General features: G+C 32.4%; 3 protein-coding genes across 8 annotated transcripts; 1 reads left to right on the top strand and 2 right to left on the bottom strand.

Moving 5' to 3' along the window:
* Positions 1 to 2,178: 2,178 nt before the first annotated feature.
* Positions 2,179 to 4,824, top strand: LOC105970662 (GDSL esterase/lipase At4g26790). The gene is made up of 3 exons (XM_088811815.1): positions 2,179 to 2,647; positions 3,313 to 3,808; positions 4,418 to 4,824. The coding sequence occupies exons 1-3, from the start codon at positions 2,273 to 2,275 to the stop codon at positions 4,609 to 4,611; spliced, it is 1,065 nt and encodes a 354-aa protein (XP_088667941.1). The 5' UTR covers positions 2,179 to 2,272; the 3' UTR covers positions 4,612 to 4,824.
* A 1,191-nt stretch (positions 4,825 to 6,015) lies between these two features.
* Positions 6,016 to 12,964, bottom strand: LOC105951979 (protein argonaute 16). Of its 4 annotated transcripts, none has more exons than XM_012975475.2 (23): positions 12,759 to 12,964; positions 11,275 to 11,511; positions 10,987 to 11,192; positions 10,677 to 10,886; positions 10,456 to 10,592; positions 10,265 to 10,362; positions 10,082 to 10,179; positions 9,819 to 9,990; positions 9,620 to 9,736; positions 9,430 to 9,537; positions 9,284 to 9,346; positions 9,051 to 9,164; positions 8,808 to 8,973; positions 8,594 to 8,706; positions 8,379 to 8,516; positions 8,155 to 8,285; positions 7,872 to 7,937; positions 7,360 to 7,423; positions 7,147 to 7,258; positions 6,988 to 7,061; positions 6,692 to 6,786; positions 6,573 to 6,604; positions 6,016 to 6,463 (listed from the first exon to the last, which is right to left on the bottom strand). In XM_012975475.2, the coding sequence occupies exons 2-23, from the start codon at positions 11,488 to 11,490 to the stop codon at positions 6,300 to 6,302; spliced, it is 2,694 nt and encodes an 897-aa protein (XP_012830929.2). In that variant the 5' UTR covers positions 11,491 to 11,511; positions 12,759 to 12,964; the 3' UTR covers positions 6,016 to 6,299. The 4 variants fall into 4 exon arrangements, with proteins under 4 accessions (XP_012830929.2, XP_012830927.2, XP_088667702.1 ...); XM_012975473.2 differs by having other exon boundaries at positions 10,677 to 10,889; XM_088811576.1 differs by lacking the exon at positions 12,759 to 12,964 and adding an exon at positions 12,474 to 12,575 and having other exon boundaries at positions 10,677 to 10,889.
* A 736-nt stretch (positions 12,965 to 13,700) lies between these two features.
* Positions 13,701 to 18,932, bottom strand: LOC105951980 (protein argonaute 16). Of its 3 annotated transcripts, none has more exons than XM_088811688.1 (23): positions 18,750 to 18,932; positions 18,130 to 18,317; positions 17,840 to 18,045; positions 17,547 to 17,738; positions 17,346 to 17,440; positions 17,162 to 17,259; positions 16,974 to 17,071; positions 16,743 to 16,890; positions 16,563 to 16,664; positions 16,379 to 16,483; positions 16,239 to 16,301; positions 16,038 to 16,151; positions 15,766 to 15,931; positions 15,568 to 15,680; positions 15,347 to 15,475; positions 15,114 to 15,244; positions 14,941 to 15,006; positions 14,767 to 14,830; positions 14,554 to 14,668; positions 14,396 to 14,469; positions 14,198 to 14,292; positions 14,073 to 14,104; positions 13,701 to 13,961 (listed from the first exon to the last, which is right to left on the bottom strand). In XM_088811688.1, exons 2-23 carry the CDS (start codon positions 18,301 to 18,303, stop codon positions 13,801 to 13,803), a joined length of 2,541 nt encoding a protein of 846 aa, XP_088667814.1. In that variant the 5' UTR covers positions 18,304 to 18,317; positions 18,750 to 18,932; the 3' UTR covers positions 13,701 to 13,800. The 3 variants fall into 3 exon arrangements, with proteins under 3 accessions (XP_088667814.1, XP_088667812.1, XP_088667813.1); XM_088811686.1 differs by having other exon boundaries at positions 14,198 to 14,295; positions 18,750 to 18,892; XM_088811687.1 differs by lacking the exon at positions 18,750 to 18,932 and adding an exon at positions 18,645 to 18,721 and having other exon boundaries at positions 14,198 to 14,295.
* Between the last annotated feature and the right edge of the window lie 6,787 nt (positions 18,933 to 25,719).

The raw sequence follows: 25,719 nt of genomic DNA on the forward strand, positions 1-25,719 counted from the left end.
TGGGATTCTAAGTCCACAACACCAAGTGGAAACCTATAGAGATGTTTATTGTCATTAATTGGTTTAGGTCTTCACAAGAATATAAAAGGGGGTGCTAATGCAGACATTATTTGCTGAGTTTTTTTTTTTATCACGTGGATAATTTACCACGTTGTCATCCACCGCCTTCCAAGTGTATCAAGCCGAGTAAGCAAAGGGGAAGAATGAATGCATTTACAAGAGGAGCTGCCTAAAGATCATTCACAGAGTAAGATACACATGCAGGGGGAGCTGACTCCGTTGTGAACCACCTGCCGAAGCCACTACTGTGGGAACAGTTGCTGAAACTGTGGCACTTACTATTGCAGCAGTTGATGCCACTCTTGTTGTAGAAAGAGTTGATAATGATCTTTGTTTTATTGCTTCCGTCTATCATCTGATTGTTTTATTTTCTCAGGTATTTGATTAAGGGGAGGACTTGATTATAATAAATAGATGACAAAGGGGGAGATTGTTAGAATCCGAGAGGATTCTAATTTCGGTTTTTCAGCACGTGTGTGAAAAACGTGTGTCTAAAGCTAGGGAAGTTTCCTTAATGCTTTAAACTCTTATTTTGTCATTAATTTATTTAATTACATAAAGTGATGTGTTAACAAGGAATTTCTATGACTAAGACCTTCCTTTGTTATACAAATCCTTTTCCTTACGTGAATAAGAATCCCTAACCTAATGGATTTTATTTCATTGGTATTTTATATTTTATGGGAATTAAGTATTCATTAGTAGTGGGCTAATATTTCTTTTCTATTAAAAACTCTTCTTTGTACGTCTAACAATAAAACCTAATGGGTTTCTTTATTTCTTGTATAGGAAGATTCAATCACGTATAAAAAGGAAGACATCAGAACGTGATTGTGCGCGGCTTTTTGGAGAGAAAAATAATTCTCTTTTCTTTGTTGCTCTTCCGGAGTTTTTCTATCGAGAGAAGATTTCAGAGAAATATTTTTTTCCTCTCGTTTTTATTGCTCCATCGTGATACGTGATTTTCATAGAAAATATATCGGCTTCAAGGCTTTGTGGTGAAGACACCAAGATTCAACGAGTATCACAAGTTTGCTTCTTCTATACAAAAAGAAGACCGGTTCTTCGGGAGAGGGGCTTAAACAGATCTCGGGAGGAGATCGATCCGCCGACTGAAGAAATCAGCGTTGAAGGGAGTTCAACCGTGCGGAGCAAGGGACGTGCTGCAAATTGAAGATTTATAATTCAGCGTAGTATACAAGAACGGCGTCAACAAAGAGGGAGTCTTTGTATTTTGATTAAGTCCTATTATTGTATTCGTAAAACTAAAAATTAGTAAATTTTATTTGCAGGTCCCCGTGGATGTAGGGTACAGTTGTATCCGAACCACATTAAAATTTGTGTCTCGTTTATTTCTGTTTTTACGAACTGCTTCACGAACTGTTGCAACACTTCACGCAACAGTAACGAAAAACTGAATCTGACACAAATAATTTATATCTGCACGAAATAAATTCTAACAACTACAAATTAATTTCGTATTTAGAGATTTGCTAAATTCGAACTAAACAATACTCAAAATCACATTTGAAATCGAAATGATATTTAAAACTGAAGAGCAATGATCAAAATCATGTTTGAATATGAAGTTTCCGCAACTAAATTATATTATTTTATTAAATTAGTAGCATCCTCATCGATACAATTTACTTTGTAAGTGACAACTAAAAAAACGAATTGACAATTTTATTGGTCAAATAATATCTTAATTTTATTAAATAAGAAATTTTTATAGATAAAATTAAAAAACAATACCATTTTACTCCTTCCGTTTCTTTTTAACTGTCAATTTAGATTTTTAAGACCAAAATAATTATTATTTGTGATAAATTATATTATATATACTCAATAAAAAATACAAACTAAAAAAAATACTAATTAAATAATTAATTAGCCATCTGGTAAATTAAATTATACTAATTAATTAAATAATAAAAAAAAAAAAAAAAAAAAACCTTAAAAACTGCACCACCAGTATCAGGTGCAATTCATCATCCCTGCCAACTCACACACCAACCTCATCAACTCTACGCCGAGCTTCTCATTAATGCCGATTTAATTACTCCCAACAAACTTTCCCATTTCCATATGTATATATATCTATATCTATATCTATCTATATATATATATGTGTGTGTGTATATATATATTATTCATTCCACAATATAACCAAACCAAATAAATATTTCTTAAAAAAATAAAAAATATATATATGGCCGCTTCCCTTTTTGCACCGGCATGTCTGCTTCTGCTTCTTTTATTCATCATCGGCGGCGGAGCCGCCACAGCGAAAGTTCCGGCGGTGATCGTGTTCGGGGACTCCTCCGTCGACGCCGGCAACAACAACCAGTTGTCCACGATGCTGAAGAGCAATTTCCGGCCGTACGGCCGTGACTTCTTCGGCGGACGGCCGACGGGGAGGTTCTCGAACGGGCGTATACCGCCGGATTTCATATCGGAGGGTTTTGGGCTCCGGCCGTTTGTTCCGGCGTACTTGGATCCGGCGTATAATATATCGGACTTCGCCGGCGGGGTTTGCTTTGCTTCCGCCGGCACCGGTTTTGATAATGCCACCTCTAATGTTCTTGTATGTTCTCTCTCTCTCTCTCTCTCTCTCTCTCTATATATATATATATATATATATATATATATATATATATATATATATATATATATATATATATATATATTTAACATATTATATTAGTTACATTTTAAAATATTAAATAAAAGCTATGTAGCACGAAAACTTTAACTTCTTAACGTTTGAGCGTTTCAGAAAATTTTTGTTTTGAAAACTCAAAGACACATGTTGGACATATTTCGGGTCATTTTGCAATTTTAAAAAGTTTGAATAGCTAAATTTCAAATATTTTTATTGTTTCCTAAATTATTTATATGATTTAGTGATAATTGCAAATTTATTTTGAATATGTTTGTATACAAATATATATACAAATAAAAACTTATATATATATATATATATATATATATATATATATATATATATATATATATATATATGTTTATATAGAATATTTATAAATATATACTTTTAATATTTACACGTTTCCTCAAGTTCCCGTATCCCCATTTTCAGAACATGCCGTTTTCACGTATCGCCGTTTAATTTCCGTAAAAATGAAAATTATCTTTTGTGTGACAAGAAAAATCCAATTACTTAATTAAAATAATTCAATTCACCAAAAATTAAAATGTTCTTACTTTACAAAATTTGCAATCAATTTGCAGAATGTGATACCACTTTGGAAAGAAGTGGAGTACTACAAAGACTACCAAACCAAACTAAAATCCTACGTCGGCGACTCGAAAGCCAAGTCGATAATCAACGAAGCTCTCTACCTAATAAGCTTAGGCACGAACGATTTCCTCGAGAACTACTACACCATCCCAAGCACGCGATCCAAGTACACGGTCGACCAATTCCAAGACTTTCTGATCGGGCTCGTCGAGAGTTTCGTGAAGGAAATATACGGGCTCGGGGCCCGCAAGATATCTCTAACGGGCCTCCCTCCGATGGGGTGCCTCCCGTTGGAACGGAGCACGAATTTCTTCAACGGGAACGGCGACGGATGCATGGATGGGTACAACGTTGTCGCGTTGCACTTTAATGCGAAATTGAGTGGATTGGTTGAGAAGATGAATAAGGAGATGAAAGGGATTAGGGTTGTTTTCTCAAACCCTTATGGTGTTTTCATGCAAATCATTAAGAAGCCTTCTAGTTTTGGTAAGTCAATTACTTTTATTTTCTTGCATTTTTATTTTTTTTGTGTGTTTCGACGTCGGGGGTAAAATGGTCATTTAAGTCGTGCTAGGCGAGTGAACGTGTGTAAAAGATACACGTCTATGGTTAAGTAAGTATCGTTCGGCTTATTTGATATTTTAACGGGATCGAAAAATACATTTTCCGTTCCTCAAGTTTACCACATTTCATATTGGTTCCTATAGTTCGCAAAAAAACAGATTTAGTCCCTGATGTTTCAACAATTTAACATATTTGGTCGTTTTCATCAATTTATCGTTAGTCCGTGAGTTAATACAGCGATGGACACATGCTTGATTCCGTTAGTACTATCGGAAAATTGACATAAATGACCAAAAAATTTAAATTATTGAAACATGTCGGTCTAAATCTATTTTTTTTCTGCACAAGAGAAACCAAATGTGAAATTGATGTAGGAGCAAAAAGTGTATTTTTTTTTCCCAAACGGTAAACCGAGTAAAAGGGTTTGATTTGAGTAATGTTTAATTTTTATTTTTATTTTTTTCATTAATATTAACTGAAATATTATATATATATATATAAGAATAATAATAAAAATTAAATAAATGACAGGATTTGAAGTGGCATCAGTAGCATGTTGTGCATCAGGAATGTTTGAGATGGGATACTTATGCGATGTGTTGAATCCATTCACTTGTTCAGATGCAAGTAAATATGTTTTCTGGGATTCTTTTCATCCAACTCAGAAAACTAGTCAGATTATTTCTGACTACTTCATGAAGCATAGCTTGCACGAATTCTTGTGAATACTTATATTATTTTTACATATATTTTCAAGAATAATTTTGTACTTTTATTTTAGCGCGTATATTCGGGTTTTTTTTTTTTTCGGGTGATTATTTGGAAGATATGTTCGATTGTAAGTGGTTGATGGTGCATGTGTGATTTACGAATTATTACTTGTATTTTTTTGGGTTTCAATTTCGGTTCAATTTCAGTTTGAGGTTTTTCGAGTTTCAGTTTCGGATCAGTTTCAATTACAATTTCGGTTCAGTTCAGTTTCAATTTCAGTTGGGAATTTTCTAAAATTGTATTATTATAATCTTAGTAAAACCAAGTTAAAGTGTGGCTAATGTGTTTCTTAAATAAGTGCAAATTACGGTTACCCCTGATATAAGATCAAATTACGAAAAAACTCTTCTTGTTTGGGTAATTACAACCACCCCTCAAATATGTAATGTCTTACCAAAACCCTCCTCCTACAATACGCGAATTTGACAGTGTAAGGATGAACGTATAAGACAATACATAATTGAGGGAGATAATAGTAATTACTTAAATAGAAAAGGAATTTTCTTAATTCGATCTTACCTCAGAGGTGACCGTAATTAGCGGCTAAACCGATAATATTGTCTCACTCACTGTAACTTGCTGGATATAAATACATAATTATATAAATATATATATCACCTCCATTTTAGATGAAGCATTAAATATAGCTAATATATGCACACATGCATATATTTGCCCATGCTCACAATAACTGTTCTTCATTGTTTTCGGTGGGGCAGTTGACCAACGTAAAATGACGATCAAGTCCTTGAATTTAATCAATCAAAGACAGACCTAAATTACCAAAATAACCCTCTTATTTTGAAAAATTATATAATTATTCCGTTGAAATTAACTATCCTAAAAAAATCTAATTAAACCAAATAAATAAAGCTTTTCAGTGTCATATTGCATGTAACGATAAAGCTCAAAACCTTCGTAATAAGGACATTTTCTATGGGACAATATAATATTGCAGTAAGTAAGAATTTCAAATAATTGTTGGGGTTGATATTCCAATATACATAATAGAAGGGCTCAATTGCAAAAAAGAAAAAACAATTTGGTAGAAATCTAGAATAAATAATTTGGTAAAACTAAATAAATAACAAAAGTACATTATGGTATTGGAGTATATAACATGATACTATATCATCATGGTAATAAGAATACAACACCAAAATTGTATCGAATACTAACGATACACGTACATCGTACAGGATAAGGCGAAAGCACTACTTAGATATTCTTTGGTATATACTGTAGCCTGAAGGGCTGTTCACTTGGCCGGTAAACTGACCAAACCAAACCGAACCGAAAATTCGGGCACATGCCAAATACCGAATCGAAAATTAAAAGAAAAAAACGCAAGAATGAAATTGTAACCACAAAAGACTGCTTTACTAATGATGAATGCATGTAAGTTGTAGCTAATACATGAATTTCTCTAGACAAAGTAGAGGGAAGAGGCAAAAAGGCTGATGCAGCATCAAAACATTTCAAAAGAAAAAACGAAGCACCACTCGGAAATAGCTTCAGCCATATTCTCTATCAAAAACTTACCTAAAATCATGGGTACGATTATAGACAAAAGAACTAAATAGCTCTATTCACAGTTTTCTAATTTGTCGACAGCCTAAGTTGGTAAAACTTATCGCCCACTTCAACAAAAGAACATCGATCCAGCGACGTTTTTGTGGAGCCTAGGCAGCTCTGGAAAAGGTATGCTTCCTCCTGTTGTCGTATTTTTTTGTTCGGACGAGTCTTCAAATTTTATAAACTGACTCATTTGTTGGGCTGCAAGATGAGCATAACATACAGGTGCAACTGCAATTTGAAAATAAAATAAAAAAATTAATTGATGTATACCATTTTCTTTTTTCTGAATTCACTTAGAAATTTGGAACAGTTAACATAATTGAAAGAGAGTGAATACCGATGGAGATGGCAGTAGTGCTCCTCTGATATCTGGAGAATTGGAACGATTTTTGTTAAGTACCAATTCAGCTATAAATTTGATTCAAATAAGAGATGCGGAAAATATTGAAATCTTACACATATGATAGGGAATGGATGAGATTCTGCATATCGTCTGGGGAGAAACCAATCTCGTCGAGCAATACATGATAATGTGCAGGTCGAGAAGTTCCCTGTCATTTAGAATTGTACATCAACGAACAATTCGAGCAAAACATGGCATAAAGGATTTGAATTTGAGGCAATGATTTGAGATTGATTCCAACTAAACTGAATTTCAAATATGACTCGAAAAATAGTTCAAAGAATCGCCGAATAGCATCATATGGGTAATTTCGTAATAACAAATAAGAGGGGAGGAACTAATAACGTACTATTTTCCCTGCCTGAGAGCACATATAGAAATCGTAATTTGTAGGATGAACAATGTTTGTGTCCACTACAGTACCTGCATGCGAGACGGTGTTGCGTTTATTGTATTGTCATTAGCATATATTAGAAATAGAACACATTATTAATCAAAAGAAACAAACCGGGTGGAACATTTTCAGAAGCTGAAGCTTGGAAAAGTCTCGTATGGTGATTCTTCTGGGCCACTATCACTGTGAATTTTGGAATCTCGGTCTCACCTAGATGCTGATAAGCCTGCACTGGCCAAAAATTCCATTAATTCCAATTTCGTACCGAAAGTTACACTGATGTTTAAAAGGAGATAAAATTCATAGCTTCGTGGAAAGAAAAGCTACCTTGATAATTTGATTGAGTTCAATGTCGATGACTTGTGTAAACTGGGATTCACTCACACCATCCCTGAGAGGAAGTAAATAGAAACTTTATATATTTCTGACAAATTTGGTTTCGTCAGATTATAGATAATGTATAGTTTTAGCGATATATTTCATTAATTGTTTTGGGAATAGGAGAAGTTCGTTCAAAGAACACTTAAATTTGAAAATTAAAATTCAATAATAACAATTATCACTTAAATAGTGTAGTATTATATATTTTTATGATTAAAATTTGTGTTATTTGCAATACACAGATTGTTCACTAGTTCTATATAAAAGTATAATCGTTAAGCAAGAAATGAGCTCCATTCAAGTAAATCACACAATCAAAGAAGAACCGAATTCAAAGAACAGCTAAATAAAGGATTCCGGAAATACGATCATTAAACTAGCAAATGCAAGGACACATAATGCATGTGCATAGTTTGACAGACATATGTGTAATTAGTGAAAGAGTTCGATAATCTAACCTGAAAATAATAATCTGAGTTGGTTTGCGTCCATTACTGGTTTCGTAGAAATCCTTAAGCAGTTCCCTGAAGCAAAATAGTCGAGGTATTTTCTTGAGCATTTCACAGAACCATTAATTATATAAATAGCCATAATTCTGGACTACGCGTTAAGGCTTTAGCCTAATGGTTTTGTCTTCTCCTGTGTTAGGAGAAGTCGGGGTTTTTTTTAAACATAAATGGCCAATTTTTCTTTACAAAAAAACTAATCATTGATTATAAATTGAAAGTTGATGTGAATCACCTCATAATGCCGTCATCCTCCCCATTTGCTAGAGGCTTGAACAAACTTTCAATCATCTCCACCCTTGAAGATTGGGTTCGTACAGCTGCTCTATACCTTGATATCAATGGCCAACTCCGCGATCCAACAACCTTAACACAATAGAAATCAACGAAACATTTACATAAATTAAACATGTAGGGAACTTTACTGTAAGAAGTTCGATAGGCAGCAGAATCACTCACCGCAGCAATTGAAGGGATATCAGATCGACCAGGAGAACCATGCGATACATCCATTCCCAAGATCATGGTTGGCTTATCCGTAATGAGTGGAATTCGACGGGAATTCTCTATTGCCAACAATGAGTTGATCCCTCCTAACTAAAAAAAAAAGGTTAGAGGATACAGAAAACGGCAAGCAAAGTTTAATCACTACAAGGTTTTATCACTCTTGTTACCTTAGAATTCATTTTGAGAAGAACATTTGTCAGGTACTGGTCATTGATTTTAATAGGAGAGACGCATTGGGTGACGACACCCAAGTTACATAGACATTTTCTCTTCCAAGGTCCTACATGTGACATAAACGTCGTAAAATACAATAGATCAGATGATTACTCGGTAAATGACTTTGTAAACTAGAAAGGGTGGTAATGCAACAGATTTTATTACCATAAAGATCACAATTTTTTCGTTCGGGCAAAACACAAAGCAAAAACTCGGGAGGACCAGGTAGTGTAGCTGTAATATGTTCAACCATCTTTTCTACACGTGTCACGGGACTAGCTTTTCTATATTGTGGATCTTCCTCGAATATTGCATATGGGCGTTCAATATGCTACATGAAGAGAAAGGAAGAAATGTAAACATAATATACCGACAGAAACAATGGAGACTGAATATAATAGAACATACAATGCCCTTGTTCCTCCCACAGTTGATTAGCTCCCTCGAAAGATGGCTACAATCTGCACGTGCGGAGAAATTGACAAGTGCCCAATGATCTATCTGGCTGGGGTTCAGAAGTTTCTTCAGAAGATCAAAAACAGAAAATAAATTCAATGTTAGAATCATTGTTCTTATGTATTTTTCAGGAAACAAAATTCTGAGATTGAACAAAAAAAAAAAAAAAATCCAATTTACAATACCTTGTTATTGAAGTTCCACCGGCCATTTTGGGGTAAACAGTCTTCACCGTTGCCAACCTTTAACTGGAAGTGGAGGAAAAATCAGTGTAATTGTTAACATCTGATGAAAAATATGTATCAATCATTAAGAGAGATTATAACACTACCTTTGGTGCATCAAGAACCCGTCCATCTAATTGACTAAGATGCTTTTCAACTGAAATACCACAAGCGACAAGGACAGGATTCTCATCATAGTGAGAGTTTTTTATAGCCTGGGAAGAATCGAAGAAAAAGTGAAACCACTATGCAAGAAAAGAAAAGATTAAAAATCGAGCAACGGTAAGAACAATTTACATCGGTTACAACTCGAATTTTCTCAGGAGGCTTCTGCCTTGATTTTTCAACCAAGGATGCTCTTTGTGTTACCGACAGTGCTTTTGTGTATCTCTGAAGAGAGACTAGAGAACAGAGCTGAAATTCCAAAAGGATACAGAATTAAAATTCGTGAATAAGAAGCTTTAGGTTCACAGGCAACACGAGATAAAATATGCACCTCTATAGGCAGATAGATCGGTCTTTTCGGTTTTCCAACATCAATGCATGGCATATATGATGAAGATATAAGTTCTATGTTACGGTGTTTAACAAAATAGTCGTAAACAGTAATCTCCACGGTTTCTCCATCACCTCCGGGACTACCACCACTATTAACTTTTATCGAAAATCTGAAAATATAAATCAACCTCAGAAGTCATTCAGCAAAGGCGGATTAAAAGGGGGAAAGAAAAAAAGCAAGCTAAGAAACTGTTTACTTACAACTGCTGATTGCAAGGTTTCTCGCTCAAACCTGTAATTTTGAATTCCAGATTATTGTGCCTCGCCTTAACCCTCATATTCTTGAGCATCTTTTTGGCCTGTCCTTCAGTCTCAGTAACATGAACTAGCAGAACTAAAAGAGGGTAAAAAAAAATGCTACGCATGCAGTTGAAAGTCGTATACCTTTGCCCAGTCAATATACCGAGTTTCCTTCACATTCTGATTAACAAGCAGGAAGTCCACGACTGGTCCAGGCGTCAAGATCAAGGTTGTCGATGCATCTGAAAGAAGAAATTTTAATTATTATTATTTCTACAAGATGAAAGGTATGCCAAAATGAAACTGTAACGAGAGAAAAGGAAAGAAGAGTATACCCATATTCAGAGACAAACCACCCAGAGTTGGACGAAAGCTGGAGTGGAAACCTCTCACACCTGTCACCCCCCCTCCAACATCAGTGAACGTCCGCGAGTCATCATGAAAGAATGATTGACCAACCAAAAGGCACCCTCTGTATTCAGCATTTACCACTTAGGTACAATATAACAACTATATATATATATATATATATATACATAAGATGTCATTGGTTTACCTTGTAGCTGCATCTTGCCTTAGTACGACGTCTAAAACCCTCAGAGCATCTTGAGCCTTTTCTGGATCAGCTTTTTGAAGGGCATGAGATATGGAATTCAATGGTACTTTTGCAGCATAACGGATCTCTACCTTGAAAGTTTTTGAGTGTAGAGAGCTCTTAGATCTTTTGTAAGACTCGATTTGGGTTCCGTTATCAGAAGGATTCCCACTGCTACACATTGGAGGATTATGTCGGACTTCAGGCAACAACAATAAATGTAGAAAGAAAAGGACAAAAGTAAAGTATCAGTTTCTATCATAGAAGTTACCACTTGGCAATAGATTCTTCAAGAACCACTGTATATTCGAAGTTGTTCTGCGGTAAGGGCCCCACAGTGTACAAACTCGCATCCCCATCATAAGCAAATCTCTTCCCAGCAAGTTCAGAAGAGTATGTTTGGTAAAGTTTATCGATAACTTTCCTCCCTAGTACCTTGCTCTCAACCGCTTTATTATCCTCAAAACTAATAGCAACCTACAAACAAAATGGGTTTTCTTATGTGTTTCGTATAGTATAAAAAACTTGAAAAAAAAAAAGAGAAGGTTTTGTATTTTACGCTGTACTGGTAAAAAGTTTCGTCTGGATTTGTGATCGAAACTTTGAAATGATTAGAGAGCAAAGAGATGCGCTTCCCAGAAGTCCCGAATCCAGGCCGTGTAATTATAGATCTCTTAGGCAGGTCTTCTCGTACTACCTTTACATTTGGTGGTATAGTTGGTGGTGGTAGGTCCAAAGATGGAGAAGTATGGTCTGCCCCACCATCTGTTCCCATCTCTATTTTTCAATGATTAACCTAAAAGAGTTTAGCACAATGATAAGACGAAGCTTCATCCATGTAATAAATAAAAGATATGATTACGGAAACACTGAACCCGGTTGAGAGACAGAAAATCTAGTTTACCTGAGCAAGAAATTATAGAATTCAATCTATGCATGTCAACAAAAGAGGTAGGACCAATGAAGCAACTGAATGAATAACACGGCAGAATTACCAAATTGTTCCACGGATTATATATATATATACATATATGTCGGCTATAGTGATTGAATTAATACCAAGAGAGCAATGAAGCAACTGAATGAATTATAGAACACAATAACATAGATTTTATGCAGAAATATTGAAATATTTCTTGGGTATGATAAAGGAATTAATACCTAAAAGGCCCGATGAAGAAACTGAATGGATAAATCAACAAAACAGCCTACTGTTTCTCCGAATTATTTTTTCGTGTTTTTTTTTTTTTGGGTATTGTAATTCAATTAATAGGCCAAGAAACAACGACATTGAAATAATTACCTTATCCCGGAAAACGAATACATCCATCAAAAGAAATCCACCGAAATCATTAATAGCAAATACCCTATCGACTTTTAACAGATCAGTTGCTATTAAAGCAGCAAAACGGAAAGATTACGGACTCTTATGATGCTGCTAAATGAGGATCTGATGAGCAATAACTAGATAGAACATGTTTTTGACATACAGTGAAACCAAATTTCACTAAAACATTCAGTGAAACCAAATTGACAAAATTCCAGCAACAAAATAGTATTTCTCGATTTTATTAAGCACAACTCAAAATATCGATGTCGAAGCGGAGCACTAATAATTATGAACAGCAGCTCACTAAAAATAGGGAAATTTGCATAAACCAAAATAAAAGTATAACCAAAAACAACCAAAACATGGTGAACAAAATGAGCTCAAGTGCTGAAAACACAATAACAATTAAGACGGAGAACTATTATTACATGGGCTGCTAATGGCGGCGGTGCTGAACCTAAAAGAGGGGAATTTTTTTTAATTTTTTTTTTTTAAAACTCGCGAATATAGAAAATCATCAATTGTTGAACAACAAAAAATTCAAATGTAGCAACATTAATTCCAATAAAAGCACATAAAATACATACATGCACATGTATGTAGGCATACGCATATAAATGCCAGTAAAGATCAATTTATTAGCGAAAAAAAACAGGGCAAAACCCTCCGACGACAGAAGAAGATTCACAATTGAAAAATAAAATAAAATTCACCTTGATGCAGAGAGTATATGAGTGGTTTATCTCGCGCAGAGTGTGTGTACAAAGTGCAGAGAGCGAATTCTCTCTCTCTCTCTCTCTGCACTGAGTGATCCTAGAGAGAGAAAATGGAGGGAAACGAAAGGGAGACTGCTTTTGGGAATTTTGTTCTTCTGTGGCTGTGTGTAGAGGAAGAATGGTCTATTGCATCTCTGACCGTCGATTCGCTAACATGAATTTCGTCAATTTTAATTCAAAAAAAAAAATCAATTTAGAAATAATATTTTCATTTGAATTCTGAAGTTTCAATTTTAATTTCTGGAAATATTTTCAAAAAATTCAAATTTGTTTACGAAAATTGATCTTATAGTATCAATACTTTCTTTCGACAATGAAGGAACTCGCAGCGAACCAAATAGGTGCATTAAGTAAACTTACACTCACGTATTATATCTAGCAAACCAGACGAGGGATAACTAAATAGGGCACTCGGTTAACCTATATTCTCAGTAAAATAGCTTGCAAACCACACGAGAGACCACACTAGGCTAATTATGTGTGACAAACTTCACTTAACGACCGTTTTGCATGGGAATTCAAACCTGGATAAATTAACACAGATTCACTTGCTCCAACCGCTAGATCATTTCTTACAGGACTTATAGTATTAATATTACTGGCGGCTGAGGTGGTGTTTGCAAAAAAATAAAAATTAGTGATTGTGAATAAATTTAGTATTAAGTGTGTATTCCTAAAATGTTGGATGTTTGTGAGCAAATAAGTTGGAAAATCAACTTAAACAGGAAAAAAAATAGATTTTATAGTGATTTTTAAATTATAGTTTAAATTAGCTTATTTTAAGAGTAACAAAAGCAAAAACAAAACCTGATTTTGCAAAGCGGTAGAAAATTGATTATGAGCACACAAAAGGAAAATTCAGAATATATTTCTAAAAGCTTTCGCTAACACCGCCTACAATTGATTAAATTAGTTAAGTGATTATATACACTCTGCAAAAGAACAACATATATATATATATATATATATATCTCAAGCATCAACAAAAAAACATGGAACCAGCAACGTCTTTATGGAGCCTAGGCAGCTCTGCAACATTTACGCTTTTCTCTCCAGACGAAGTTTCGGAGGAATATTCTTCAAAATTCGTTAGCTCACTCATTTGTTCGGCTGCAAGACGAGCATAAAATACAGGTGCAACTGCATTTGGAAGAAAAAAAAACAAATTCTGTATTTGAATAAACTTGGTCGAAGATCGAAATAGTTGATTATAATTTAGAAGTTATGAGGAGAAAGGAGGTCGATAAATACCGGTGGTTGTACACGTTGTACTTCTCTGGTTTCTGGAGAATGGAAAGAGTAAAAAATATAAATGGCAGATACATAACAAAAGCATTTTTTTCAAAATATTAAAAAGCTCGGAAATGTAGTCTTACACATAGCATAGGGAATGGACGAGATTCTGGAGATCGTTTGGTGAGAAACCGATCTCATCGAGCAAGACATGATAATGTACAGGTTCAGAATTTCCCTGCTGATTAAAAATCGGACGAAAAGGAATTTAAATAAGTCCAAATAAAGTTGGTTTCAAAATCCACCAAAATTGATCGAAAAATAGTTTTTAGAAAACGTACCACCGTATCTGCCTGAGAGCACATATAGAAATCGTAATTTGTAGGATGAACAATGTTTGTGTCCACTACAGTACCTGCAGGCAAGAGGGTGTTGCATACTTTTTATTTTTTATTTTTTGTTTTATTATATTTGAACGTATCGATTAAAAGAAACGAACCGCATGGTATATTTTCAGCATCAGAATCTTGGAATAGTTTGGTGTGGTGATTCTTCCCAGCCACTATCACCGTAAATTTTGGAATTTCATGAGATCTACCAAGATGCTTATAAGCCTGCAGTGTAGCAAACAAATTCATGAAATATGATGCTTCACGATTTTTTTGTAAATCTCGACGCATCATCGAAAATAACAGCCAAATGGAAAAGCTACCTTAATAATTTGATCGAGTTCGATATCTAAGACTTGAGAAAACTGTGATTCGCTCACGCCACCCCTGAGAGGAAGTTTAGTAGTAAATAGTAAATATATGAAAGCAAAAAAAAGTAGAGAATTCGGAAAAGCGAAACAGTTTACGCACAAAGTACTGTCTCCGTGTATTGTTACCTGAAAACGATAATTTGAGTTGGTTTTCTTTCATTGGCTGTTTCGTAGAAATCCAGAAGCAGTTCCCTGAAGCAAAATAATCGAGGTATTTTCTTCAGCATTATATATTATGCAGAGCCATTAATTAAGTACTTAACAATAATTATGGACTAAAAAACTGAAAAATCATTTACCTCATAATACCGCCATCCTCCCCATTTGCTAATGGCTTGAACAAAGATTCGATCATCTCCACTTTTGAAGATTGTGATCGTACAGCTGCTCTATACCTCGATATCATTGGCCAACTCCGAGATCCAACAACCTTAATAATAGTAATAGTTATAAAAAAATAAATCACTAAAACACCAAAATTATTCAGACACGTTACTGTAATTTATAAAAGTTCGATGGGCGACAGAATTACTGCAGCAATAGACGGAATGTTGGATCCACTATGCAATACATCCATTCCCAAGATCATAGTTGGCTTATCCGAAACGAGTGGAATTTGACGAGAGTGCTCAATTTCCAACAATGAGTTTATGCCACCTAACTACAAAAGGAAATACAAAATAATCATAAAACAACAATCGAGCAAATTACATTTTTTTTAAGGTTTATAACTTATATATATACTCTTGTTACCTTGGAATTGATTTTGAGAAGTACATTTGTCAAGTATTGGTCGTCGATCTTCGTAGAAGAAATGCATTGCGTGACAATACCCAAGCCACATAGACACTTTTTCTTCCAAGGTCCTACATGTGACATAAAAAATTAATTGCAATATTAGATATACAAACTAGAAAAGCTTGTCAATAGATAAATATATATATACACTACCATAGATATCGCACTCTTTTTCCGGCAAAACACACAGCAAAAAATCAGGGCGGTTAGATAGCTCATCTATAATTTGTTTAAACATCATTTCCACGCGTTTTACAGGGCTAGTAGCTCTTCGACATTTGGGATCTTCCTCAAATATTGTATGTGGGAGCTCAAGATTCTAAATCAAGAAAACGAAGAATCTTAAACATGCACACGTCAAAGAGGATAATAATAATAATAATATAATAATAATAGTAGAGAAGGAGAATTAGAGTAAAGCATACAATTCCTTTTTCCCTCCCACATTTGATGAGCTCCCGTGCAATTTGGCTACAATCAGAACGCTCGGAGAAATTGACAACTGCCCAAAGATTTATCTGGCTTGGTTTCAGAAGTTTCTTCAGAAAGTAAAGAAATGAATCGAATGTTAAAACTATTGTTCTCGTGTATTTTAGGCAAAAAATAAATGAAGTAAAACCGAATACCTTGTTATTAAAATTCCATCGGCCATTCTTGGGTATACAATCTTCATTATTACCAACCTTTAACTGGAAATGGAGGAGCATCACAGCCGAAAAAATCAACATGATGGAAAAAAAAATCAATGTAGTGACAGTATAACTACCTTAGGTGTGTCGAGAATTCGTCCGTTTATTTGAGTAAGATTTTTTTCTATTGAAATTCCACAATCAAAGAGGATATGATCTTCAACGTAGTTACACTTCATAGCCTGAAAAATAATTCAATTAACGAAACAATTATGCAGTAAAGTAAAGACGGAAAATAAAAAAGTGTGTAAAAACAATTACTTGAATTATATCAGGAGGGTTCTGCTTCGATTTTTCAACTAGAGATGCTCTTTGGTTTATCGACAATGCTTTCGTGTATCGCTGAACAGAGACTAGACAGAGCTGAAATTCAAAAGAAGCCAGAATTAAATTCCTTGAATGAGAGATAAAGAAAAATAAGAAACAAAAAAAACTATTCACCTCTATAGGCAGGTAATTCGGTCTCGTTGGTTTTCCAACATCAATGCATGGCATGTTTGATGAATACACAAGTTTTATATTACGACGTTTAACAAAATAGTCATAAACCGTAATCTCGACACTCTCTTCGTCATCTCCCGGACTAAAACTGAATATATAAATCAACATCAGAGATCTTTTAGCAAAGAGTAGGAAAAAGAAAAGTAAGATAGAAAAAACTGTGTTACTTACAGCTGTTGATTACAAGGTTTCTCACTTAAACCGATAACTTTGAATTCAACACGACTATGACTCGCCATAATCCTCATATTCTTGAGCATCTTTTTGGCCTGTCCTTCAGTCTCAGTGTCGTTAACAAGCAAATCTCGAAAAAGGTTAAAAAGAAAAGGCTACAAATATGCAGTTGAAAATCCATATACCTTTCCCCAGTCAATATGACTAGTTTCGTTGACTTTCTGGTTAGCAAGAAGAAAGTCAACCATCGGTCCCGGTTCAAATATGACGTTTGTCGATACATCTAACAAAATATACTTTAGTATCATTGTTTTGTCCAATATGAACAGCTTCGGAAGAAAAAGGAAAAAGGCAAGAAGAGCATAATACCCATGTTAAGACACAAGCCCCCTAGAGTTTGACAAAAGTTGGAATCGAAAGCTCTCACTCCCATCAAACCCTCTCCAATTTCCAAGAACATGCCTCTGTATCAAGCGCTTAATATTTACTTACACGCTAACAACATTATATACATATATATATACGTATATATGTACATTATATAAAGACAAAAGGGTTGCATTGGTATACCGTTTATCTGCTTCTTGTCGTAAAACGATGTCTAAAACCCTCAGAGCATCTTGATTTTTTTCCGGTTCGGATATGGAATTCAACGCTACTTTGGCAACATAACTAATCTCCACCTTAAATGTTTTTGACTGTAGAGAGCTCTTAGACCTTTTGTAAGGCTCGTTTTCGATTCCATCTTCAGAAGGATTTCGGCTAAAACAATGTCGACGATTCAATCAGATATCGGAAACAATAAATAAATGCAATGAAAAGGACAATAAAGAAGACATTAGTTTTCAATCATAAAAAGTTACCGTTTCGGAATAGATTCCTCAAGAACCACAACGAATTCGAAGTTGTTCTGCGGTAAGGGCCCCACAGTATACACACTCGCTTCACCATCATAGGCGAATCTCTTCTCAGCAAGATCGGAAGTGTACGTTTGGAGAAGTTCATTAATGGCTTCCCTCCCTAACACATTCATGTCGACCGCTGTATTATCCTCGGACGTAATAACAACCTACAATAAAAATGGATTTCTCTTTTAGATGTTGAGTTGTATAAGTGCAGTTGAACAAATAGAGAAGGGTGCTACTACACTTACGCTGTATTTGTAAAAAGTTGTGTCTGGATTTTCGATAGAAACTTTGAAATAATTTGCGAGCAACGAGATGCGCTGGCCAGAATTTCCGAATCCGGGCCGTGTAATTGTAGATCTCTTTGGCAGGTTTACTTGTACAGATGGAGAACAATGCTCTGTGCTGCCATTTTCTTCCATCTCTGTTTTTTAATCTGATCAAAGAATTATGCATTTCAATAAACAGAAATAGGCACAAGAAAAAAAAAAGTAATAAATAAATCCCTAAAAAAAACTCCAGAGAATCAATGAACAGCAAATCAGCAAATATTCATCAACTTCCAGCAACCAAACTACACAAAAGTTTCCAAAATTACAAAACCCTAAAAATATAGAGGAAAAAAAAATCACCACTTAACAGGAAAAATGCAATGTATACACACAATATATACATACAATATACATTTCACATAAAACGTATGCGTGTATGCACATACACACACAATATATACATACACACGAAATCTACGTTAAATGTTTACATATACGCCTGTAAAAATTAATTTATTTGCAAAGAAGAAAATGGAAGGGGGAAAAACCACAATGCTTGAAGATCGAGAGATAATGAGAGGAAAAATTAAACTCACCTTAGTATCTGAGAATTTCTAAGCAAATGGAAAAAAAAACACAGAAAATACACACACAGTGTGTGTGTGTGTGTGTGTGTGTTTTCAGGGTAGATAGAGTGATTTCTCAGCTCACACGCAAAGGGGGTGTACATTAAGTGTGTGTATCGACTGGTTTCTCTCTCTATACTATTTGCAGTATAGAGAGAGAAAATGGAGGGAAAAAAGGATAGAGATGCTTTTTGAAGAATTTTGATCTGCTGCGGCTGTGTGTACTGGAAGAATGGTGTGTCGCATCTCTGACCGTCCATTGCTTACATCTATTCCTTTTTCAAAGTTGAGATGATTGGTCTACAATTGAATAGAGAGTAAATTACAAACACCAGACCTGAGGTATGGTCAAATTACGAAAACTCCCTCTTGTTTGAGTAATTACATCCACCCCTCAACTATAAATCTTATTACACATTCACCATTGCGGTTTCAAATTTAGTAGAATCTTCGAGATTATATGGAATATTATCTTTGTACCCATTTTATCTCATTTGAACTCTACATTTTGAAGCAAGATGATCAGAAATCATAATGTGTGTTTTTTTGGTTTGTATATATATATATATCAGATTGTGGTGCATCAGAAGCTGTATTTTAATACAGAACGAGTACAAACTAGAGCGTATTCAACGAAATCTAGATGATTATGTTGAATTTGACACCATAAGGGTGGAGATGTAAGAAAAAATAATAGTTGAGGGGTAGATGTAATTATCCAACCAAGAGGGGTTTTTTCGTAAATTAATCATACCTCATGGGTGGTTGTAATTTACCCTTGAATATATTACATTTTTTTCTATGTGAAATTAGAATAAAATAGTTAACTATTTATTTTATTACACATGGTAATTATTTATTTTATTATATATAGCTTAAATATTCCAACAATATTGAAAATATTATATTGTTAAGGTACCAAATATTAATGATAAATAACATAACTATTATTTTGCTATTTTTTGATAATTTTCAATTGATATATCATGATACTCGTTATTCACCCTTAAGAATTTATAAACTTTTCTGTCACATGGGTACAATATATTTACACTCTTGCCCGAGTCATTTACAAGCCGAGGGAATCCATATTGTGCAAATATTCGAATGTTTAATGTTGTGCAGATGTAATTAAAAGTTAATAATATGTGTTTTATAATATAATTTATGTACGAAACTAATAAAAACATGTAGAAATATGAAGCAACTACGGAAATTGAACGAGTTATTTATTATGATTTCACAAATCGATGAATAGTGAAGTTATGCAACTTTATCACACGCAACTTCTGATTTTTCCCATTTTTGTTTTGTGTTGGAATTGTAATGTATATAGAATTTCCAAATTCCGTTGTTCCAATCCGATTATTTTCAATTTTGAAAAAAAAAAAATTCATCCGAGTTTAAAAATTTCGATTTCTGATTTTTTTTATAAGGAAATTAGAATACATATTACATTCCAATTTTAATTTCAGAAAAATCCTTTTTTTTTTCAAAATTAAACTTATATTATTAAGATTATTGATATGTATTTATATTATAGGTGACTCAACGTTTGGAAATCCCAAATTCTGCCCATTCCGGACCAAAAATTCCATATTTTGGAACAAGTTTTCTCGTTCGAGTTCCCAAAAATTTGATTTATTAGACTTCTTTAATACAAAATTAGAATTTTTTTTTCGAAAGTCCTATTTCTGATTCGATTCATCCAATTAGGCTTTATTATGGATGTACATTTCACTATTGCCCAAACCCGGACCCGAGCCCAATTGGAGTTGGGCCATAAATTTTCCCCTAGCTGAAGAAATTGGGCAACCCAATCGGGTTAAACAAAATATTGACTTTGTGCTCGAATTAAGCAATCACAATCGTACATTACTGCTGAAAAATGTTGTTCGTGCGATCCAGATCTCTATCCAGCCCATTTTGCAGTGCCAACTAGATTTCCAGCTGTCCGACTTCGCGAAGTGGGTGCACTCGCATGCACATGATCCGCGTCAAGAGATCGATCATCGTGAGCCGTACGAGTAGATACATCACCAGCCACTGTGGGCTGTTCGAATGTGCGGATTATGGCTTCTCTTGCTGATGGTTGATGTCAGCGTCCAAGTCAGCGAGGACTCCATAAAGTTATAGGACAAAATGGACTTCACAGTTCACCCCCTGTAAATTTTTCATTATGCACTTTCCCCCCCTAATAATTTAGAAAAGAGATAATCCCTCGAAATATTGTTTTGGTTGCACTTTGCCTCCATAAGCTAACTTGGAACGATGCAACAAATTTAATATTTTAAAGGGGCAAAGTGTAGAAAAACAATATTTTAAGGGGGAACGTGCAACAAAAATAACATTTAGAAAAAGAAACCCTCAATTCCGATTAATAATCTACCGTTATTTTCCTATTGGGGAAATGTGCAACTAATGTAATATTTCGAAGGTGGACATTCACTTTTTAAAATTTTGAGAGGGTAAAGTGTGATAATATGTTTGGCATTTATTATATATTACCGTAAACATAATATGCACAATAGATTTAAATTTGATTCCATAATATGTTTTTTAAGGAAACAAATAATTAAAATATTTTGGCTTCACGAAAATCAACATCCTCAAAATTTTATTATGATACTAATAATGTATTGTGGTAGATAATAACCTTATTTATTATGTAACAATAATTTGAAATGAAATTGAAAGCACATAGATTTACTTACCATCTTCAAACAATATCATTACAAATATGTAGTAAATTAATAATCTGACGTTATTAATTAAAAAACCTGCATTACTCTATACAAAAACAACATTATAAATAGATACATACAGTTTTTTATAGGAAAAAAATAATTAAAATGTTTTGAATTCACGAAAATCAGCATCCTCAAAATTTTATTATGATACTACAAATGTATCGTACTAGATAAGAACCTTAATTATTATGTAACAATAATTTCAAATTAAATTAAAAGCACTTAGATTTACTTACTATTTTCGAAAAATACCATTACAGATATGTAGTAAATAAATAATCTGACGTCATTAATTAAAAAATATGCATTACTTTATACAAAAACTACATTATAAATAGATACATACCGTTTTTTTAAGGAAACAAATAATTAAAATGTTTTGACTTCACGAAAATCAGCATCCTCAAAATTTTATTACGATACTATAAATGTATCGTACTAGATAAGAACCTTATTTATTATGTAACAATAATTTGAAATTAAATTAAAATCACGTTGATTTACTTACCATCTTCAAAAAATATCATTACAAATATGTAGTGAATTAATAATCTGACGTCATTTATTAAAAAATCTGCATTACTCTATACAAAAACTACATTATAAATAGATACATACCGTTTTTTTAAGAAAAAAAATAACTAAAATGTTTTGACTTCACAAAAATCAGCATCCTTAAAATTATATTACGATACTACAAATGTATCGTACTAGATAAGAACCTTATTTATTATGTAACAATAATTTGAAATTAAATTGAAAGCACATAGATTTACTTACTATCTTCAAAAAAATACTATTACAGATATGTAGTAAATTAATAATCTGACGTCATTAATTAAAAAATCTGCATTACTCTATGCAAAAACTACATTATAAATAGATACATACTGTTTTTTTAAGGAAACAAATAATTAAAATATTTTGACTTCACGAAAATCAGCATCCTCAAAATTTTATTATGATACCAAAAATGTATCGTACTAGATAAGAACCTTATTTATTATGTAACAATAATTTGATATTAAATTGAAAACACATAGATTTACTTACTATCTTCAAAAAAATACCATTACAAATATGTAGTGAATTAATAATCTGACGTCATTAATTAAAAAATCTGCATTACCCTATAAAAAAACTACATCATAAATAGATACATACCATTTTTTTAAGGAAATAAATAATTAAAATATTTTGACTTCACAAAAAATTAGCATCCTCAAAATTTTATAATGATAATACAAATGTATCGTACAAGATAAGAACCGTATTTATTATGTAACAATAACTTGAAATTAAATTGAAAGCACATAGATTTACTCACCATCTTCAAAAAATACCATTACAAATATGTAGTGAATTAATAATCTGACGTCATTAATTAAAAAATCTGCATTACTCTATACAAAAACTAGATTATAAATAGATACATACCGTTTTTTTAAGGAAAACATTATTAAAATGTTTTGACTTCACGAAAATCAGCATCCTCAAAATTTTATTATGATACTAAAAATGTATCGTACTAGATAAGAACCTTATTTATTATGTAACAATAAGTTGAAATTAAATTGAAAGCACATAGATTTACTTACCATCTTCAAAAAATACCATTACAAATATGTAGTGAATTAATAATCTGACGTCATTAATTAAAAAATCTGCATTACTCCATACAAAAACTACATTATAAATAGATACATACCGTTTTTTTAAGGAAAAAAATAATTAAAATGTTTTGACTTCACGAAAATCAGCATCCTCAAAATTTTATTATGATACTACAAATGTATCGGACTAGATAAGAACCTTATTTATTATGTAACAATAACTTGAAATTAAATTGAAAGCACGTAGATTTACTTACTATCTTCAAATAAATACCATTACAGATATGCAGTGAATTAATAATCTGACGTTATTAATAAAAAAAATCTGCATTACTCTATACAAAAACTACATTATAAATAGATACATACCGTTTTTTTAGATAACAAATAATTAAAATGTTTTGACTTCACGAAAATCAGCATCCTTAAAATTTTATTACGATACTATAAATGTATTGTACTAGATAAGAACCTTATTTATTATGTATTAATAATTTGAAATTAAATTGAAAGCACATAGATTTACTTACCATCTTCAAAAAATACAATTACAAATATGTAGTGAACTAATAATCTGACGTCATTAATTAAAAAATCTGCATTACTCTATACAAAAACTAGATTATAAATAGATACATCCCATTTTTGTAAGGAAAAAAATAATTAAAATGTTTTGACTTCACGAAAATCAGCATCCTCAAAATTTTATTACGATACTAGAAATGTATCATACTAGATAAGAACCTTATTTATTATGTAACAATAATTTAAAATTAAATTGAAAGCACATAGATTTAGTTACTATCTTCAAAAAAAATACCATTACAGATATGTAGTAAATTAATAATCTGACGTCGTTAATTAAAAAAATGTGCATTACTCTATGCAAAAACTACATTATAAATAGATACATACCGTTTTTTTAGGAAACAAATAATTAAAATGTTTTAACTTCACGAAAATCAGCATTCTCAAAATTTTATTATGATACCAAAAATGTATCGTACTAGATAAGAACCTTATTTATTATGTAACAATAATTTGAAATTAAATTGAAAGCACATAGATTTACTTACCATCTTCAAAAAATACCATCACAGATATGCAGTAAATTATTAATCTGACGTCATTAATTAAAAAATCCGCATTACTCTATACAAAAACTACATTATAAATAGATACATACCGTTTTTTTAAGGAAATAAATAAGTAAAATATTTTGACTTCACGAAAATCAGCATCCTCAAAATTTTATTATGATAATACAAATTTATCGTACTAGATAAGAACCGTATTTATTATGTAACAATAACTTGAAATTAAATTGAAAGCACATAGATTTACTTACCATCTTCAAAAAATACCATTACAAATATGTATTGAATTAATAATCTGGCGTCATAAATTAAAAAATCTGCACTACTCTATACAAAAACTACATTATAAATAGATACATACCGTTTTTTTAAGGAAAAAACTAATTAAAATGTTTTGACTTCACCAAAATCAGCATCCTCAAAATTTTATTACGATACTACAAATGTATCGTACTAGATAAGAACTTTATTTATTATGTAACAATAATTTGAAATTAAATTGAAAGCACATAGATTTACTTACCATCTTCAAAAAATACCATTACAAATATGTAGTGAATTAATAATCTGACGTCATTAATTAAAAAATCTGCATTACTCCATACAAAAACTACATTATAAATAGATACATACCGTTTTTTTAAGGAAAAAAATAATTTAAATGTTTTGAGTACTTCACGAAAATCTACATCCTCAAAATTTTATTATGATACTATAAATGTATCGTACTAGATAAGAACCTTATTTATTATGTAACAATAATTTGAAATTAAATTGAAATTACATAGATTTACTTTCCATCTTCAAAAAATACCATTACAAATATGTAGTGAATTAATAATCTGACGTCATTAATTAAAAAATATGCATTACTTTATACAAAAACTACATTATAAATAGATACATACCGTATTTTTAAGGAAAAATATAATTAAAATGTTTTGACTTCACGAAAGTCAGCATCCTCAAAATTTTATTATGATACTAAAAATGTACCGTACTTGATAAGAACCTTATTTATTATGTAACAATAATTTGAAATGAAATTGAAAGCACATAGATTTACTTACTATCTTCAAAAAAAATACCATTACAGATATGTAGTAAATTAATAATCCGACGTCATTAATTAAAAAATCTGCATTACTCTATGCAAAAACTATATTATAAATAGATACATACCATTTTTTTAAGGAAACAAATCATTAAAATGTTTTGACTTCACGAAAATGAGCAATCTCAAAATTTTATTATGATAGTATAAATGTATCGTACTAGATAAGAACCTTATTTATTATGTAACATAATTTGAAATTAAATTGAAAGTACATAGATTTACTTACCATCTTCAAAAAATACCATTACAAATATATAGTGAATTAATAATCTGACGTCATTAATTAAAAAATCAGCATTACTCTATACAAAAACTACATTATAAATAGATACATACTGTTTTTTTAAGGAAAAAAATAATTAA

This window comes from Erythranthe guttata, chromosome 13, assembly GCF_056151865.1.
Source record: "Erythranthe guttata isolate IM_541 chromosome 13, IM_541, whole genome shotgun sequence".
NCBI lineage: Eukaryota > Viridiplantae > Streptophyta > Magnoliopsida > Lamiales > Phrymaceae > Erythranthe > Erythranthe guttata.